The sequence below is a fragment of the Parastagonospora nodorum genome (genome assembly GCF_000146915.1).
Source record: "Parastagonospora nodorum SN15 chromosome Unknown scaffold_7, whole genome shotgun sequence".
Classification (NCBI taxonomy): Eukaryota; Fungi; Ascomycota; class Dothideomycetes; order Pleosporales; family Phaeosphaeriaceae; genus Parastagonospora; species Parastagonospora nodorum.
Window position 1 is genome coordinate 1,152,857 of NW_001884555.1, and position 18,142 is coordinate 1,170,998.

At 53.8% G+C, this 18,142-nt stretch overlaps 10 protein-coding genes across 10 annotated transcripts; 4 read left to right on the forward strand and 6 right to left on the reverse strand.

Annotated features, from left to right (window-relative positions):
- Window positions 1–92: 92 nt before the first annotated feature.
- Window positions 93–632, forward strand: SNOG_05311 (hypothetical protein; the record flags this gene model as incomplete). Its single annotated transcript, XM_001795666.1, has 3 exons — window positions 93–303; window positions 379–438; window positions 487–632. 3 exons carry the CDS (start codon window positions 93–95, stop codon window positions 630–632), a joined length of 417 nt encoding a protein of 138 aa, XP_001795718.1.
- A 626-nt stretch (window positions 633–1,258) lies between these two features.
- Window positions 1,259–1,817, reverse strand: SNOG_05312 (hypothetical protein; the record flags this gene model as incomplete). Its single annotated transcript, XM_001795667.1, has 2 exons — window positions 1,259–1,539; window positions 1,592–1,817. The coding sequence occupies 2 exons, from the start codon at window positions 1,815–1,817 to the stop codon at window positions 1,259–1,261; spliced, it is 507 nt and encodes a 168-aa protein (XP_001795719.1).
- A 546-nt stretch (window positions 1,818–2,363) lies between these two features.
- Window positions 2,364–2,662, forward strand: SNOG_05313 (hypothetical protein; the record flags this gene model as incomplete). Its single annotated transcript, XM_001795668.1, has 2 exons — window positions 2,364–2,460; window positions 2,583–2,662. 2 exons carry the CDS (start codon window positions 2,364–2,366, stop codon window positions 2,660–2,662), a joined length of 177 nt encoding a protein of 58 aa, XP_001795720.1.
- Window positions 2,663–3,118: 456 nt separating this feature from the next.
- Window positions 3,119–3,805, forward strand: SNOG_05314 (hypothetical protein; the record flags this gene model as incomplete). The annotated part of the gene is made up of 1 exon (XM_001795669.1): window positions 3,119–3,805. The coding sequence occupies one exon, from the start codon at window positions 3,119–3,121 to the stop codon at window positions 3,803–3,805; it is 687 nt and encodes a 228-aa protein (XP_001795721.1).
- Window positions 3,806–5,652: 1,847 nt separating this feature from the next.
- Window positions 5,653–7,735, forward strand: SNOG_05315 (hypothetical protein; the record flags this gene model as incomplete). Its single annotated transcript, XM_001795670.1, has 2 exons — window positions 5,653–5,825; window positions 5,872–7,735. 2 exons carry the CDS (start codon window positions 5,653–5,655, stop codon window positions 7,733–7,735), a joined length of 2,037 nt encoding a protein of 678 aa, XP_001795722.1.
- Window positions 7,736–8,913: 1,178 nt separating this feature from the next.
- Window positions 8,914–10,261, reverse strand: SNOG_05316 (hypothetical protein; the record flags this gene model as incomplete). Its single annotated transcript, XM_001795671.1, has 3 exons — window positions 8,914–9,278; window positions 9,327–10,012; window positions 10,092–10,261. 3 exons carry the CDS (start codon window positions 10,259–10,261, stop codon window positions 8,914–8,916), a joined length of 1,221 nt encoding a protein of 406 aa, XP_001795723.1.
- A 1,180-nt stretch (window positions 10,262–11,441) lies between these two features.
- Window positions 11,442–12,052, reverse strand: SNOG_05317 (hypothetical protein; the record flags this gene model as incomplete). Its single annotated transcript, XM_001795672.1, has 2 exons — window positions 11,442–11,896; window positions 11,920–12,052. The coding sequence occupies 2 exons, from the start codon at window positions 12,050–12,052 to the stop codon at window positions 11,442–11,444; spliced, it is 588 nt and encodes a 195-aa protein (XP_001795724.1).
- A 1,239-nt stretch (window positions 12,053–13,291) lies between these two features.
- SNOG_05318 (hypothetical protein) lies at window positions 13,292–14,206 on the reverse strand (the record flags this gene model as incomplete). The annotated part of the gene is made up of 2 exons (XM_001795673.1): window positions 13,292–14,096; window positions 14,145–14,206. 2 exons carry the CDS (start codon window positions 14,204–14,206, stop codon window positions 13,292–13,294), a joined length of 867 nt encoding a protein of 288 aa, XP_001795725.1.
- A 209-nt stretch (window positions 14,207–14,415) lies between these two features.
- On the reverse strand, window positions 14,416–15,145 carry SNOG_20056 (hypothetical protein). The gene is made up of 2 exons (XM_001795674.1): window positions 14,747–15,145; window positions 14,416–14,700 (listed from the first exon to the last, which is right to left on the reverse strand). Exons 1-2 carry the CDS (start codon window positions 14,796–14,798, stop codon window positions 14,576–14,578), a joined length of 177 nt encoding a protein of 58 aa, XP_001795726.1. The 5' UTR covers window positions 14,799–15,145; the 3' UTR covers window positions 14,416–14,575.
- A 694-nt stretch (window positions 15,146–15,839) lies between these two features.
- On the reverse strand, window positions 15,840–17,365 carry SNOG_05320 (hypothetical protein; the record flags this gene model as incomplete). The annotated part of the gene is made up of 3 exons (XM_001795675.1): window positions 17,054–17,365; window positions 16,162–16,995; window positions 15,840–16,113 (listed from the first exon to the last, which is right to left on the reverse strand). Exons 1-3 carry the CDS (start codon window positions 17,113–17,115, stop codon window positions 15,840–15,842), a joined length of 1,170 nt encoding a protein of 389 aa, XP_001795727.1. The 5' UTR covers window positions 17,116–17,365.
- Between the last annotated feature and the right edge of the window lie 777 nt (window positions 17,366–18,142).

An 18,142-nucleotide genomic window follows, 5' to 3' on the forward strand; every position in this document is an offset into this window, starting at 1 on the left:
AGTGGGGCAGAGCGCGTTCGGAACATCACGACAGCGATATCAATAACAGCGAAAACCTGTGGGACAAGAAAATCAATTTGTGGAGGAACAACATGTCGAACTACGCGCGTCCGCTGCCGTCGCATCTCCGTAACCAGTCGCTGGGCGGATCACAGCAACATTCACCAGTCCTACTTGCGCGCATTGCAGAGAAGAAGGCTGAACTCGCGAACCTCAAAGACTTAGAGGCACTCAGCGGAGGGCTGGCAGATCAGATGCAACTGCTCGCTGATAAGCTCTCGACACTTTCAGACGGCACGGAAGGTACGCAAAATCTATCCAAGATGTTTATCGAGGATCAATCTGCTCTTCATGTATACTGACGTGTCTTCCTTCTAGCGGTCGCAGCCGTCCTATCAAACTGGCACAATGTCCTCCGCGCTATCAACATGGCGTCCAGTAAGTCTTGGATCATTTTGAAATTTCATGTCATCTGACGATGCAAAGCAAAATTACCAAAGCCGAAGGAAGAGGAAGACGCAGACGCGAAGCCGGACGCAGACCCTCCACTGCCCCAGACTCTTGTCCGCATTCCCACGCAGCACGCTCCTGCAGTGATTGAGCAGGCTAATGCAGGTGCTGCACCGGAATGAGTGGCCGTGGGGATTGAAATATATGCCGCAAAACTTGTGTCGCTGTAGCATTGGATGAGACATGTACTCGGCGATAGGTCGCGTATGCTCACTCACCATCCGATTCGCGGAAAGACGATTCGACGAAAAGGAATTATCATGTAGCAGTATCAGCAAACAAGACATGTAAATCAGCCCGACGGGTGGGGACGCAGCAGTGGGTGGAAGGTCCTGCTGCAAGCGGCATGCATGTGCCGGCGTCAGGTTAGAGTGAACATCACACTTCCAAGTGGGAAGATGGGGTTGACATTGTATAATGCTTCTAGAGCAGATAGCAGTGTTATGCTACGTTAATGAAGCTACAATCGGCATATGCGATGTTTCGTCGGTGAACGATCCTACTCCAATTGAAATGCCCGATGACAGAAGATCGTGATGCACCTAGGTAATGCGACTCTTCGTAGTAAACGGTCAATCGCAAAATCCGCTATGCTAGCAAACGTAATCTAGTCTCGTACTGAAAGAGACTCCTGAAACTCCCTGTTGAAACTGACCAGGCGCACCAAAGGTTTTGTATTCGTTAAATTCGTAGAAGCAATACGAGAGCATGGCTTCATGATATGCCCCACGTTCGGTGCACCCGGCATCTATTTTTTGACCTTGGGCATCTTCTCGTAGGCATTGGGGCTAGGCTTTCGTCGTTGACGGCGCTTCTGTGGCTTGCCCGAGCCTTCGCCGTGATTATGACCGTGTTCACAATCTCCATGGTCATGCTTGTGCGCACGCCCTCGATGACCACCAGCCCCACTGCTAGGTCTAGCTGTACTGTTATCAACCTCGGAGTCTGAATCTGAATCAGAGGAAGAGCCAGAGGATTCGTCGTCCGAAGATTCGTCAGCAGCGCGGGGCTTGTGGTAGATACAGCAAACTATGAGCAATGTCAGTGGAGGCTACAGTGGAACGTGGTACGTGATCGTTACCTTTGGAAGACTTCTTGCCCATGCCCTCGTTATCGACAACGTCCTCTGCCCACTGGATGCGTCTCCGCTCAGTCGGTTCCGCTCGTAGACGGAGCACTCCCGAAGGCGCTGACAGTCGCAAGACAGGCTGAGGGCGAACCTCCATAGTTCTGCTGCCGCCTTGCGACGTAGGCGTCACTGTACGAGTCGTTGCGCCTTGCGAAGACATAGGAGTTGAGTTCGACATAGCGTGTGTGCGAGATATTCAGAGTGTTGGAGTATCGAATCGGACCCTTGAAGTACTTGCGCGACAGAGTGTGGGGCGATTTATGCGCAGGGACCAGAGGGATGAATGAATCGTAGGAGCCACTCAGGCTGGTTGATTATTGCGCGGTTTCGTTTTTCCGTCAGTCTTGTGAGGTAGAAAGGAGGGCAGGCAGCAGATTTGCTAAGGGCAATGGTCGCGTGTATGTAGGTATCTGTTGGTTGCTGGTGATTTGTCGACGAGAAGAAGGGGACCCGTGCGTCATAGCGATCGCGCCTTCCTCGGCTCGACTTCCCCAGTCTCAAAAACACCAGCCGGCATACGTTACGCTATACCCCACGATAGCACGCACTACCGTCTTTGGCTGCGCATATACTGATGGAGCGGCTGTCCATCATGTGGCCGTACTACTGCACGTCGACACACTGCATGGCGGACGATATCTCGAGGCACAGCTCTCCCGTGGACGAAATTTAGCAGAATGCTAATTCGGAACGTATATTGCGACAGCTTGTAGATATACCCGCCATGCCAAAGTGCGAGGATGCTCAAGATTTGAATCAACATAAACTCGTCGACATCTATCAACAGCTTACCGATGCCATACAACATTCGAGCCTCGACAGTGTGTATAGCTCCAGTCAGTGCCGAGGCCGAACGGTGGTCGTTCTCAATCCAACCAGTTCTGTTTGTAAGAAAACTGTCAAAAATTGAATGTGTCCACGCTACCTGTATCTGACAGCCCAGTACCAATATTGCGAACCGAGGAACAGCAATGGACGCCAGAGGTCAACCCTTCGTTGAGAACCACGGTAGATCCTCACTGAGAACCATAGCATTCTCAGTCAAAGCTGCGGAAGTGTTGAACGCAACTCTATTTATTCACATCAGATTCTTCTCCCGATAGAGTGTATGGAATACCTGCTATACCAATCGCACTAGCAAGACACACTCTTCTGAGCAATCATGTTTCTCGTCACTAGCAATGGCCAGCACCTCTTGTCTTCCTTTCTTCTTCAACTTGCCTCTCGAGATCCAGGAAATGATCTACAAAGAAGCTTTTCCATCACGGATGATCACGAACGGTTATCGATGGGGATGTACTATTGATTACCCCGAATTCGCACTCACTGCATACAAGTGGAATATCAATGCAGAAAAGACCAGTCGTGATCTAGTCCACTAGAAAATTCCTCGGTGGACCGCTCCTTATCGCCAATTTCTCATCGAAGCAATCCAGGCGTTTGCTAGAAACAAGGTCTTCGAAATGAATTGTCGCATAGATGACATCAGTGAAGACGAGGAAGAAGAAGAGGAAGAGGCAAAACAACACGGAGAAAAAAAAAGGTGCAGAAGAAAAGATGGATCTGCGTTTGATACTGATCCAAACAGTCGGCAGCATCAAGGTTGCATACAATGCGAACAGAAGTCCAAGTTCTCCAGATCCTGACCTCTTGCAGCTTTCTGCCGAGGATGCAGAAGCATTTTTTGCGTTCATAGTCCTCCGCAAGGGTAGCTTGCCTCTAGATCTAATGCTCGAGTGGAAATACGGCGTGCATGCACACTCCTCTTCCAACATTCCAAGCTTCGTGTCAACAGTCTTGCAGGACTGGCAGGACAGCTTTGGAAGAGTCACTATCACCACCACAATCTCGGACGATCGTGACGGACCGATGGGCCAAGTACAGGAGCAGGGCAAGCAGAACGACGAGGATACGCAACACCCAGTCCAGGCCACTCCAATCATCAGTATAAGAAACCGACTCCGCCGGGAAGCAGAGCAATGTGCACGGCAACTTATACGCAGCAATGATTGCGGGATGCCGAGGGTTCAGCTTAGCGTTGGAAAGCAGTTTGCCCACTGGATGGAAATCAGAATGTACTTTCAGACGGTGGAGACAGTCGATTCGGAGATGGGGAGGGCAACACCACTTGCAGGGCTCGACGAAAGATATCAACCCGATGTCTAGACTTGATGTTGTTTTGGTCTATGGGTTTCATGCGATGGTGTTCTTTCTTTTCGTTTTTTTGCCATGCACTTTATTTCTTATGCTCGGAGTCATGTCGCACAAGGTTTGCCATTTAGTACATAGAAACACAAGTCAACATTACATCATGCACAGCACTTTGACTCGATGGTTATATCTTATCAAACCCCATCTTTTGGTGGTCTAGACGGCTAATTTGCGCTTTTGATGAAGGGAGCGACCAGGTTATCCTGGGCAGGACCCAGAGGCGAGATTTCGTGATCCATCCGGGGCGCCGAGGACATGTGCATTAACAAGGCCGCCTTATCGCCGTAGCTCGCTTCGACGCTGAAGATAGTGCAACGCGCTCCACGTCGACGGTGCTACACAAGACCACGCCCAGGTACAACGACAGAGACCGGGTGATTGGGCGCGCTCAGCGATGGAGGCATCTAGCGCCAGGGGAAAGGGGAAAGCTTACATCGGTCGCTTTTCGCAGCAGCTGCACAATTTCCATAGATGAAGACGCCTTATCCAAGACGGACGAAGCTAATATAAGAAAGCGCTGGCGTGATGAGATGCTTGGCCTACGGTCCCGCGGTGCACGCTGCAGTGTGTTCGGGAATCTCTGAAAGAAGCGCGAGGCTCCGCTTCATGACGTGCACAAATCAACAACGAGACTGCGGTCTGTGGGTACGGGAAATGAAGGCGGCGGGCCGCAGCATCTCGACCAAAGCAAGCCCCCTCTGCTAGAAAAGGAGAGGGGAGGCTTCTGCTCGGCGGGATGGCCTGAAGATTCAATGCCGGACGAACCGCTTCGGAGAACAGAAGCTGAGCAGCGAAGGGTAGCACAGGAAGTACAGATGCGCTGGTGTCGCGAGGAGAATTCTTCCAGAAAAGGCTCAGGGGCCTGAGGCGCGTCAACATTTTCCTGTGGTCTGGACGAGCACAACAGCGAACCCTGTCGACAATCAGGAACAAGCCAATCACAACAGGGCACCCGGCGGTACCTGCATTAAGCATCCCCATCTGGACATAGCGCTCCAGATGGGGTGCGATCAGCGTGCGTCTCGAAATAAACGGCTGAGTTGCATGGAGCCGCCAATAGCCTCCTGAACGTGAGGCGCGATCTGCTGTAATCGCCAGCGGGATGTGCCACTGATAGCGATACGAGCAGCTTCACGAGCGCGCACAAAGGCTGTTCAGCACAGAATCGTGGTGCGCCAGGTCGGAAAGTGGCCCGGAATGTAAAAGAGCGCAATTACACAACATCAAACACTGTGGCTGCGCCTAAGCTGCGAACCCTGGATGCACTCACTTCCCGGCGTCGCAGGCCTAACCCATGCACTGGCGGCGCGTGCAGCCAATCAGCGGGCCTGTCAGCCATTTCCAGACACCAAGCTCCTTCGAAGCCTCATCTACTCCTCGAGGTCGTGCCTGGTCGCTTCTTCCCTCTTCAACTCACTCGCCTGTGAGCGCCGCTCCTTCACTAACTTTCACCTCGTCGTCACCACGACTTCCACCGTCCGCACCTTACCCCAGTCACTCTTTTTTTGGGCTCGCATTGTGTTTGTTGTTGGTAAACTTTGGCTGCTGCCGTCACGCTCGTTGACACCCCGTACTCGACTCTTGCATATACACCGTCTCTCGGGCCCTTTACGACCGCAATAACGACCTTACGCTGTAATTATCGATAGTATTACTGCACCTCCAGCATCACAACACTGCGCCCTCACCGCACACGACCCCTGGAGCCCACCCGCCATCCGCACACCGTTGTACCTGCCGCCTTTGGCACCGGATGAGACACACTTGCCAGAGCCATGCATAATCATCACCAGCACGCTCACATGCACCACCTGAGGCGCGACGCACAGATGGCGGCCAGCACCTCTGCTACCCACACACTGGTCGACCGCGCGAGCCGCGTCCTCGTTGCGCGAACCACGTGCACCAACGACAGCGATCCCGGCTGCACGAAACCAACACAGGTCCCGACCATTGCTATCGCACTGGCTGCTATGTAGGAGAATCGCCGCCCGTATACTGGCCATGCTAATTCCCTGTAGTGTCCCCGTCGTTGGACTCCTTATCGTCCTAGTCTTTTTGCACCGACGGAATCAGAAGAAGCTCGCAGCGGAAGATGCGAAGGACAAGTACAAGTCCATGGACTTCGGCATGGGTGGGGCTGGCAAGAAGAACAAGGGCGGTCCTGAGATGAGCATCACCGAGAAGGACATCAGGGGAGGCGCTCATAGCCGCGGCATCTCGCTCGAAGGTGGAAACCCCTATATCCTTCCTGTTGGCCTGCACGGCTCCCGCGAGTCGTTTCACTCGCTCTCGCGCTCGCAGAACGACCCCCACGACCCGTACCGCCCAGTCACCTTCCTTCGCAACGACAACCAGAGCATCCGCAGTCAGAGCCGCGGATACGGACACGACAATGGGTCTCTGTACACGACTAGGACAATGTCAAGTGGTGGAACGCAAAGAAACAGGATGGGCGACGGTCTTCTTAACAACGCCCAGCGAATGTCGACCTCGCGTCCGATGCGATCCGAGTCACTTTCTCCCGACAGCACAACCTCGCCAGACGTCAAGTTTCCCGAGCAGAACATCGCTTTGAGTCCACTGAACCCGCGCTTCGAGGGTGAGCCGCTCGCTATGCCAGCGACTGAACTGCCGCACTCGAGAACACCCCCCTCAGCCTCAAGTCCTCCCAACGTCCCCATCATCGCTGTCCCTGCGCCCGCAGCCGCTAAGCCCGAGATCTCAACATCCCCTGTACAGCAACCTGCCGTTCCCGCATACCCTACCCGTGTACAGTCGCACCAGGCTGCCGTCTATGAAAATACAAACACCACCAGTATCATCAGCACGTCAAGCTACGGCGATGGCTTCCAGATCACTCCCCCGTCACCTCGTCTAAGTCAAACCATGGCTGCCGCGCCAGGACTTGTCGCACCTCAGCCCCTACGTCCCTTGTCCACCACCCGCGAGGGTCTGGGCATTGATGAGTTTGGTAACAACAGTAACCGCCTGTCCATTATGCGCCCTCTGCCCCCGGATGACATGGAAGGTGACCCAGCACAGCGTGCTGAGCGCATCCGATCCTTCTACAAGGAGTACTTTGACGATTCGAAGCCCGAACCAGTTGGCGGCCACACCTACACCGACTATTATGAGGACTATGGTTCCGAGTACCACCAGGATGGCCCAGTCTTCGACACACATTCGAGAGGGTTTGTCGCAGCCCAACCCAACGCACCCTTCGCCGCTCCTGTAACCCGTCGCGCAATGACTCCTCCCCCTCGCGCACCCCCGCGGTTCCGAAGCAACACTCAGACCGGTCCCCGTGGCCCACACATGTCGAACAGCTCAATGGCCTCCTCGAACTACCCACCCCGAAACATGTCATCCATGAGCGGTCGGGCACCGCCACCCAAGAGGCCTTTGCCACCGCCTTCTGCTCTTTCGTCGCTACCTACGCCAGCCAAGCTGTCCGAGGATGCCATGGTCTTCAACGCACTTGACTTTGCTCCCCCGGTCTCCTATCGTGAAAGACAAAATGGCATGAGGCCAGACAGCCCTCTGGGCAGCCCCAGGCCGTATAGCCCAGCCGTCCGACCGCACACTCCATTAGCCAGCTCTTTCGATGACCTCGCTGTGTTGCCCAGCCCGCATCTGCTTCGCAAATCAGGTCTCTTCACCGGCCTCGACTTTGCGCCGCCGCCTAAGTTCCGCGATCCTGGCTCGAACGCATCGGATGCTGGTTCCATTCGCTCCAACCGATCCGGCATGTCGGCCGTCGGCAGGAACGCCATTGCCAATGGCGCCAACCGCGTCAGCAAGATCCCCAAGGGTGTGGTGTTCACCAAGGACGATATGTTGAACCAGCTCAGGCCGCAGTTGAGCATGGTCTCCAAGGCATAGTCTGCCTCTGCAATATTTTGAATTTCCGCACCATACTTTGACGACGACCATCCGCATCTTCACCCGTATACCGGCTCGCTGGCTGAGCTCCACATCCCATTGATTGACCGCACAAAAAGCTCACACATACATATCGATCTGCCCCCTACGTGGCGCGGCAGACGTGACGATTTCCTTCGAACGGCATAGAAACGGCGCGCGTTGGCCTAACTATTCTTCATCATCATCATCATCATCAAAGTAAACTACGACGATTGCAGATGTCCTGTCGCAGCTCATTGCTTTTCCATCTCCCCCATCGCGGTCTGTACAATACTTGTCGGAACCGGTCAGATGCTGCTTTCTTACTCTCTATCCTGTGTGCGTTTTCTAGGGCAGCGGGGTCAAAGCGGGGGCAAATTACGGGTTTCCATGGCGTTAATTGTCTAATTTCTAGTCTTCTTTTCTATCCAACAACAAACAGCAGAGGCGGGAAGGAGGAGGTGGATGGTTGAGAGTTGAGAGTAGATATGTGAAGGAGGGGAGTGTTTTTGCACATAGAGTAGGGACGGAATTGAGAAAAACGAGGCATTATTTTGCAAATATCGTGTTCTGGATTTGTGATGTGATGAGTCTGTGGGTGTGCATGGTGTCATGCGTTGCTACTGCTGCTGAACTGCAATCTTGCGTACCTCGCAGACACGGTGATGTTTTTGGGATAAAACCCGATTGTGATGCATTCATTCTGTTCGTCGTCACTGAGCGCACGAGTCTGGACTCGCTAGATCTGCGACACCATGATTATTCCTTCAGATTCCCTCCTCCTTGAATTGAAGGGGTCTTATTACACACATGGTTGACACTGTGTGGTTGATTCTACAGACAAGCTTGATTTTAAGCATTGTCATACACAACTCAAGCTATCTCATCTGATTTGATTCACACGTGGACATGGAGGCATTTGAATCATTCTGTCCATTGCTTCTAGCCATGAAGTTAGTAATACGACCAGATATCTGCTTACATCCGGCATGTATCTATACACATTGACCAAGCATCTCCTTCTGATCCACGCCATTCATATCATGCAAAAGGGTATACGCTAATATGCACCAGGTAAATACCTCCCTTCCAAAAGAAAAGTCATATCGCCCAAACTCCTCTATATGCGTCGTTCTCCCCCCCCCTCCCACCCATCTCTAAACATTCCCCGGCTTCTCCTCGGTATCCACATGCCAGACGATATAATTCGGCAATCCATAAACCCCATACCCCGCCCTCTTCGCCATCTTCGCAAACCCCTCCGTCTCCGCCTGGTTCTCAAAAGCATACGCGGGGAAGTTGATGCCGCTACGATGCACATCCGCCTTGACGATGATGTTGACGCCGCCAATGCCATCGAGGGGCATTTCCTCGTCCTTGTTGGCGCGCGGATCGCCGGTGAGGGCCATGTATTTGCGATTGGTGGGGAATTGCTTGTAGCCTTCTGCGAGGACGACGGATTTGGGGAGTGTGGCGGCGAGGGCGAGACCTTGGGGGGATTCTTGCCAGGAGTTGTAATCGACTGAGATGTGTTAGTGATATGCAGGAGGAAGTGGAGAGGATGGCTTACAGCGTCCTTCAATGTCAAAGACTTCGCCATGTCGCTTCTCGTAGCGGTGGAACCAGACGTTGGGAACGAGCACGTCGCGATCGTGTGCGATGAAGTCTTCGATGATGGACTTGGGGCTGTCAACGATGTCGACGTCGCGCCAGTAGACCCAGCTGTGTTCGGGCTTTAGTGCAGTGGCGAGCAGATAGTTCCTCGCTCGACCCATGGCCTTCCTCCTCGGGCCTTGGTTCTCAAACTTGTGTCGGTCCTTGACCTCCTGCTTGATGTTGACGCCAAAGTCCTTTTGTACAATCATGGTTGATCGAAATGCGACGTCCGGGTTTGTCTGGATCCTCTCGAGCTCCATTGCTAGAATTGCTAGGGTATCATCGCTTGTATCGCCGACGAGGAAAGCCAGGTCGATGAGTTCGTGCGGGTAGGTAAGCTGCACGAGGAGGTCGAAGTGGGTTGCGAGGTGCTTCGAGGCATCCTTCAGGGGCGTGACGATCAACATACGCTCCTTGTTGCGTACGGCGTCTATAGTGGAGTCGATGCCATTGAGGTTCACATATTGCACCTCAGTCTCGTTGATCTCGACAGGCGTATGGTGGTTGAAAATGACAGGCGTCTGCATATGGGCATGCCAGTCCTCGGCTTCGTTCGCACTCATGCGCATGGGAGGCTTCGAGGGACCGAAGCAAGAGAACCTGGATCTGGTCAGTCAGCACATACTCGCTTCTAAGACGTCATGCCGTCCAATGAGTGCGAGTGCTTCACATGACATACCTCTGTACCTCTCCCGCCATTGGGCTCAGCGACCGCCACAGCACAATGAAGAGCGTGAACAAGCCGAATCCCAACAGGAATCGCGGATTCCTCAGCGAATGAAGAAGCTGCCGTGACGGCGGCAACCGTGTCTTGGCCGTCTTCCATGTGTACCCTTTTCCCAGCAACATCTCGACCGGCGAAGCTCTGCCGCCGTACGTGGAGTCTTCTTCGTCTCCTCTTGCTTGTGACAACCGCACTGATACACTGCGCTCGCGGATGGCGTCTGTGTCGCTGCGTTTCCGCTGGACGTGCAGTGTTGCGGACGTGGGTGGTGGAGAGTCCAGCTTTGCGGTGGGCGCGCCGGAGCGCAGGGGTTTGGGAACGATGGGCGGGGAAGGTGAGAGGTAATCGGGGAAGTGACGGGTCTGTATAGCGTGCGCTATGGTCTGGTTGCCTTCGTGAGGAAATGGCGTACAACGATCGTGGGCTCAAGTCGAGCTCTGCGTTTCGCTGTCCAGGTACGACTATGCGCGAATTGGGATTTTGCGCCACGTAGAAAAAGTGCGAAACGTTCTCGATTGCAATGCCTATCTCTTGCTATGGCTGATATGTCTATTCGTCTGGTTCCGTGGTCGATATTGCCTAGCCACTATCGTAAACAAACACTCCGCGTCCTAGCTGGTAGTCGCGATTGGTACCCCTGCTCCGGATACGTCATCCCATTTTGCGCCAACTGAAGCCATCTCGCGCTACGGTGCGCCACGGGCGGAGAGTAAAACAGTAGAACGAACGGCTTCAGAGTGCTTTATTGAGTGTCGTGACTATGAGAATCACCCAAGGCGTCCAGCACAATGCACATGTTCATCTCACGATCGATGACACGCAGCGGGCCGAAAGCTAGTGTGCGGCATGTGTTCACCCGGCAACACGACAAAAAAGCATCACGCACGAACGTTCAAAGTCGAAAGCTTATCGCCCTTTCGTAGCATTGCACGCAAAAGTGTCTCAGCCCTGCTGTAACGGTCCAGCCTGAAGAAATTTCCTCCGCATCCCCCAGTCGTGTCGCAGCGCAGACCTACGGCCTTGTCAATGCAAGTAGCACCACATGCGATGCGAGCTGAGGAATGTGATGCGACGCTGAATCTACATCCGATTTGCGCGCAGGGCCCCTTGTTGTGCCAAACTTTGCTCTTTGTGAGACGAGGAAGTTGATACAGCATGAGGGCCTGGTGGCATCCAAGTAACCTACCACGACACCCACATCTCGTACTCTCGTACTCACTCCCCCGTTGTGGGGGGCGCAATATCCCTCCGACCCAATCCTTCTCCAAGGCCTGCGACACTGCAGATGTCAATGCTTGCCTGCGCCTAACCGATGACAATTTTGTCAATGACGATGGGACCAAGGCGAGGCTCGTCGGACGCCTTCCCATGTGTAACCAGCGTAGACGTCCTGGCTATTCCAGATTGCTCACCGCCATCAAGTATTGCTGGTAACAGCGGCATCTTAGCATGCATACTGACAGCCCGTACTCGCCGTTGATATGCTAGACCTGCGGCACGGGGAGGGCTTTCCCCGCAGCCACCGAGCGTGCGAGCGTGCGAGCGTGCGAGCAAGTCCGAGATCAAATGCGACGGTTTGCCAGACGACTTGAACGCTTTGGGCGAGTCTGGACGCGTTTCTCCGCGCAGCTGTCTGGTATTGGAGGCGTCGGCAAGTTGCATGTACCATGTGTTCTTCCGTCGACGTGCGTCGTGTGCTGATCTCTCAAAAGCCACATCCAAAAGTGTGAGCTGTCTGAGCATCGAGACCAAAATTCTACCTGAGACCTGCAGTTTCAAGAACCATCTTTCGAGTAGGCGCCGGCCACGTTCTCCGTAAATCTAGGATGCTGATCTCCGTCTCCAGTCTGCGGAGGAAACCGCCGCGACATGATTGTCTGGCCCACAAGCTCCATCCACTTGAACTTGTGTGACATGTCGGATGAAGGGCCGATTACCTGGTCCAAAACGACGTTAGCAGGCGCTGCATGCACCACTCCCTTGACGTTTTGAGCTTGTGTGGTAAAGCATCATGCTCAAAACGGGAGGGCCCGCTGGGCCAATCTGTTAGACCAATTTAGCATCACAAACCACGTTCCGTCCCGTAGGCGTTAAGATGGTGTGTAGTTGCAGCGATGGGCCTCGACTATATGACGTGCGGCTAGAGGTCCACCATTATGCAGGACAAGAAGGCGTTTCTGCCCGTCGAATCCTGATCCACATCGGAGTCGTCTCCGTCGCTGATGTTTCGCAAACTCCGCGGGAGTTTGCTGCTCGAGGATTGACATCGACTGGACTGTACAGCACTTTCTCGCCTCTGGATATCCAGTGTGACACACATCTCGCGTAGCAGCCAACGTTCCGCTTCCGCACGCGCGAATCCTTCGCAGACGATCTAGCAGGGATTCTTCCGATTGCCGTTGGCAGTTGGAGTGGTTGTCTAGAGAGGACATGGTCCCATGCGAGAAATCATAGCAAGTCGATCAATGCTCAGATGGGTGAAATGAAGGAAGGAAGGAACGTCGCGCAGCGCCAGTGCTTGCCAAAGGTTCGAGTGACGTACTAAAGCGGAGTATTTGCGTAAGACTAAATGGCCATGCAATAGACGTGTATGGATGATATTTCAAGCCCAAATGCAGGGCAATGCAATCCGGAGAAAAGAGGTGAGTCGAAGACACGTCACACGAAAACGACTGCTGATGGAAGGTCTTGGAGGAGGAAAACGTGTGTTATTACTCGTTTGCAACTTCCAAACTTGTATGCAGTGCCAGCATATGTGCCGCACACCGGCTTTACCAATGTATACCAATATTACCTGCATTAAGCCATAATTCAGATCCCCATTTGTCGTACAGGCCGTCATTAGAAAATCCATCATCATTATCATGCATGCCAGCAGTGGCTAACGAAAGGAAATGATGAGTGCCACGCTGGGCGAAATGTACGCGTAAGGAATACCAAAGAGTACACGACAGGTATTGCGCCGAAGAACAGCCTCTTGCATGAGGGGGGGAATCGCCGCCAGATTTTGTAGAAGGAGAGAACTTTTTGTGGAACACATTGCCACGACCCACGCTAAATCGCTCGAGAACCAGACCACCGAACAGAAGGAGAGAGGTAAAAAGATCCGAAAGTGTTGTTATGCCGGGAATGATGCCCCGAGCCTGTCGCGAGTGCTACAACTTGTAATGTGCCTTGAATGGGACCTGAAAGTCGTGCGTACCGACCGATCTGCAGGAGGCCCTGATGCGCTGAGCATCGCCTGCGGGCATGTAGTCGATGATGTTCTGAAGAGTAGCCCATAGATCCCGCATAGCTTGCTCGGTCGAGATGAAGACCTCGCTCTTGTTACATGTCAAGGGTTGCCGGATATCCTTGCTGGTATTATTGGGATTCAAAGCTTTCCATCCAAGTTTGAAACGCCCGTCGCCGACGCGGGCTTGAGTAGGTAGATCTGGGTTGAAGCTCTCCAGCAAGTGTTGAAGTCTGCCGATCAGGGTAGTATGGTCCAGGCGATTTCCTGCCTCGACTTGGTCTTTCGCCCTGGCCTCGTGAGGTTTGGCACCCCCTGTGGCCAGACGCGAATACAGGACGCGGTCGTTGCGCTTCTTGCGGGTCACCTTGCCGGTTGACCGCTGATCAACAAAGATGGTGTTGCACTTCGTACACGCTTCCCCAAGTTGAATGGGCACGTGCTCCCCGTGCTCTAGGCAAGATGGGCAGCGAGCTCCTCTGAATGAAGGCTCAGCCGAAGGCGAGTAGGGATGAAATCTACTAGTGATAAGGGTGTTGGACCGTCCCAGTCGTGGAGAGCTGCATGGGGTTTGTGCTGGCGATTCCGATGAGGACCCGTAGTATCTCGACAGACCGGAATCAGTGGCGGACGAGATCGAGTGTTGCCGTTGCATCGGCACACTTGATCTGTATTCGGATTCGGAAGCATCCAAACGTAACGGTGCCAATTGTATACGCTCAGGAACGCTGAAATGTTGTGAGCAAAGTTCTTCAATCTGAGAAGTAGTAACTTACCAGCTTTGGGCCTCGTTGTATATTTGTGATACCACTGGGAGTGGTAGCTGGAAGGGTGACATGATGAGAACCTTGACTGAGTGTGGAGACAGTGGTGTTGTAAAGAGGAGTAGTAACGGAGTATCGGTGTGCTCGAGTATCTTGTGAGATGAGGGTTGACGAAGGAGAAAGTATCATTGCAATTCGGGAGATGAGGGCTCTTTTATCTCAGGAAAAGAGATGGCCATTGCTTCATGCTGCATATGATGGGCCCTGGGAGCGCGCGGAAGCGGGAAAAGCACTATGTCATATTAGGCTTCTGCGTTCGCCTTTTACGACCTTTGCATTTGGGGGTCATAATGCAGTGGCGGTACATAAGGCCTTACCCGATCGAGATCCTCACATCCAGCTACATGTCGTACGGGTTGTGGGGTACGCTTGGGGCACTGTCCTCATCCCTTGCCGCCTTTCACTGAAACACTGCCGCTCGTTGAACGAACAAGCATGGCACCCCTTGTCAAGAAATCTTCGACGTTTTCGTGGCCATCTGGACAGTATGCAAGGTATATTACACCGCCTTAACATCAGCCAAAGAATGTCTGGACAAAGCGAGGAGAGCTCACAGTAGCCGTGTATAACGGACCTGTCAAACCAGATCGTGCAGTTGTAGCGCATCTACTGCTGCACAGGAGATTGTTTATGTGATGAGTCTTCTTGTGAAGCCGTGGCAGCAGATCTGCAGGCTCGATTCGTAGCCAGGGTATCATTGTGGCTTACGTCCAAGTCATGATAGCCGGGTCAGATCAGATGAGAACCGTTTCGAAACGCCAGCCCGGTCTACGGTGCATCTGCTGCATGCCTCTCGATTTGCACGATCCCCAGGCGCCCGCGCAGATTGCGACCAGGGTCGTTGTCGTTCCCGATGTGCTAGAGAAGTTGACATGGATGAAGAGAGCACTTGAGTGGAGAATTGACTAGCGCGCGAACCTCGAGTGATACAAAAACAACTGCAGGTTGCAGCAAGCCTGCAGCGCTAATGGGAAGGAAGCCGCGATCCCCTTGCGACTCTATCCCAAGGCTGATGTGAGCGAGACGACGACCGCGAGGCTCATGCAACGAAGATACGACGTAGCGCAGCAACAACAGCAGCCCCACATGGGCACTTCACATCTGGACGCTAAGCGGCCATTGGCGCTGTCAGCCACGAGATGGCACGAAGACGAAGTGGTGACGAATGGTGAGGGTGCGTAGTCTTCAACGGCACTGCGGGTATTGGCTTCCAATGAGTGATTAGTCGATATGCCGGCAATATCTGCTTAGGTATGTGGGGAGTGATGCAGGATTGTGAGTGGGAATTTGTTTGTCAAGATTGAGTTCACAAAGGCGAAAGATTATTGAAGCAGTTAAGTATATTCACAAGGAAAAGGAGTGAGCATATACATGAATTTTGCGCCAACCCAAAAGTTTATCCTGACAAGATAATTGACGGATGCTGCGCGCGGCCGCGGTGTACTATGATGCGCACTTCGTACCCAATTCGAATAATACATACAATTGATGCACTGACCCATTAGACTCGTCCCCAAATCCACTCCAGACCTCAAAATGCTCGACACGACGGCGGGAATGCCCGCGATATGCCATACGCTATCACAGAAAGTCGACCGTGGGAGTAATCTATGCAATTATGATGGAAACGCCAGCGTAGTGTACTTTTTAGAGCATGAAGACAGCAGCCATGGCAGCGAGGACCAGGGCACCGTTCATAGCACTGAGAGTGGCAGCACCACTCTGGTCACCACCCGAGCCCTGGGACTTGGGGTTGGTTCCGGCAACATCGGGGTTGATGAGCTTGCCCTTGCAGAGGTACTTGCCCTGGATGAGCTTCTTGTTCTTCAGCTCCTGGTAGGGTTCGCAGACGGAGGTCATGTTCTCGGACGACTGGAGGTTGAAGGCACCGGCAACGTTGTTCAGTTTGGGAGTAGAAACACTGTTCTGGTTAGTAATTATCGTGGAAAAGGTAGAGAGTTAGACTTACTCGGTCATGTTACCGCTCATGTCAAAGGCACCACCGATGCTCTTGAGCTCGGGGAAACCAGTAGCATTCTGGAGACCGGTGTTGTTGGCGATCTGCAGGTTGTCGCTGATCTTGGTCAAGAGAGGGAAGGACAGGTTGGTGAGCTTATCATTGCCAACGATGGCAAGAGCCTCGCCGACCTCGGTCAGGTTGGGTGCAGAGAAAGACTCGAAACCGTTCTGGTAGAGACCGAGCGAGCCGTTCAGCTTGGTGAGGGACGGCAGAAGGATGGATCCGCAGGAGCGGAAAGTCAAGTTGGTTGCCCAGATCAGGTTGGTCAGCTCGATCTTGACGGCCTTGTTGTTGTCGGAGAAGTCGAGCGAGTTCGAAACGTTGCCAAGTTGCATCTTGATCTCATTGATGTAGCCGTTGTTGGCAATCTTCAAGGTGGTGGCCTGCTCGATGTTGATACCCTGGAGGGAGCGGAGGGCGGTGTTCTGGATGTCAATCTTCTTGGCCTCCTCGACGGATGCGGTGAAGCCGATGTTCTGGAGGTTGGGAAGAGCGTTCCACTTGATGGAGTCGACCTTCTTGAGCTTGGGGAAGTCGACGGCGTTGAGGCGGGTAAGCCCGTCCAAGTTCATCTCGCCGTTGAGCTCCTCGAGGTCGCTGGCACTGATGCGCTTGATGGCCGAGTTGGGTGCACCGACCAGGTTGCCGTTGAGGAACTTGACACCGCTGATGGAGATGTCGTCCGTGGTACCGGTGGCGATGGCAATGCTGCCAGAGAAGGTGGAGCACGAGGCGATGGCGGTTGCGTCACCCTGGTTCTGGACGGTGGTGGTTCCGGAGACACTGCAGGCGGCTGTTGTGGTGCTATTAGCAAGCGTCTCGTGGCGATTCGGAGCAAAACATACCATGTGCGGCACCCACGGCGGCCAAAGCCGGGAGGGCAATCTTCATGATGGAAGGCATTGTGTAATTGAAGCGTTCGATACGTGGGAGATGATATTAAGAGTGGTCAATGGCTGGCAGGCTCCTTTACACGGGCTAAGGGCTGTGGATGGTTGAAAGATGCTTGGAGCGAGAGGAAGAAACAGCAAACAAAGGTATTAAAACTAGTAAGGCCGTGTGCGTGACAGGGAAAGGTCGACTGTCGGCAAAACGAAGGTGGGTGGAACTTGAAGTTGAGGGAGGAAAGGCACGAAAGACAAAGTGCGACGGCGGCTCAAAAAGGAGGAAGGAGACGCGGACGTGCTTCCTTGCCAGACCACTAGCGCGCTGGTCTAGTGTTTTTCGGGTGGAGATCATATCAATTGGGGGCGCACGTGCATTTCTGTCGCCGTCCCAGGTTGGTTCTGCGCCGCTGGTGAATGCTCGACGCATTGTTGGGACGCTGGCTGCGCGGCCTCACGCAAGCCCTACTCACTACTGCCGCTGCTTTTTCGCCGTCTTTTTGGCTCTCTGGCGCCGTTGCATAGCGTGCGAGAGGCATCGCGAAACGGCGCTCCGCCCGGCAGCTCCTGCACTGCATTGCACCGTCTCGGTCCCAGAGTGTCATCGCATGTTTGACAGGCCGTCAGCGTCCCCGCCCACCCTGGCCATCCTCATCTCTCCGGGCGGCTTGTGCGCCTTGTTTCGCCCTGCACTTCCAAGACGATGTTATCGCGGCCCTCTGGCTTCTGGAATAGCCGGGCGAATCACGCCGCCGCCACTGTGTTCAATCGTCGCTATCGTCTCGGTAACCCCCAGCGCACATGGGCTCATGGAACTGGATTCGCGCCACATTGCCCAGCTGCCCTGGGAAAGCCTCGTTGAACGAACCTTTGCGCTGCTGTTAATCACTCCCGCCCAGCGTCCCACGCCATGCGTCTAGCTGTCATCGAGCGGACTGCAGGCCTTGTTCCAGTCGCGTCAGTGATGCGTCCAGCCTCAAGAGACCAGTGGCACCATCGTGGCCATCTGCCAGTGTGCTCGTGCCAGCCGCCCTTGCTGTGTCTTC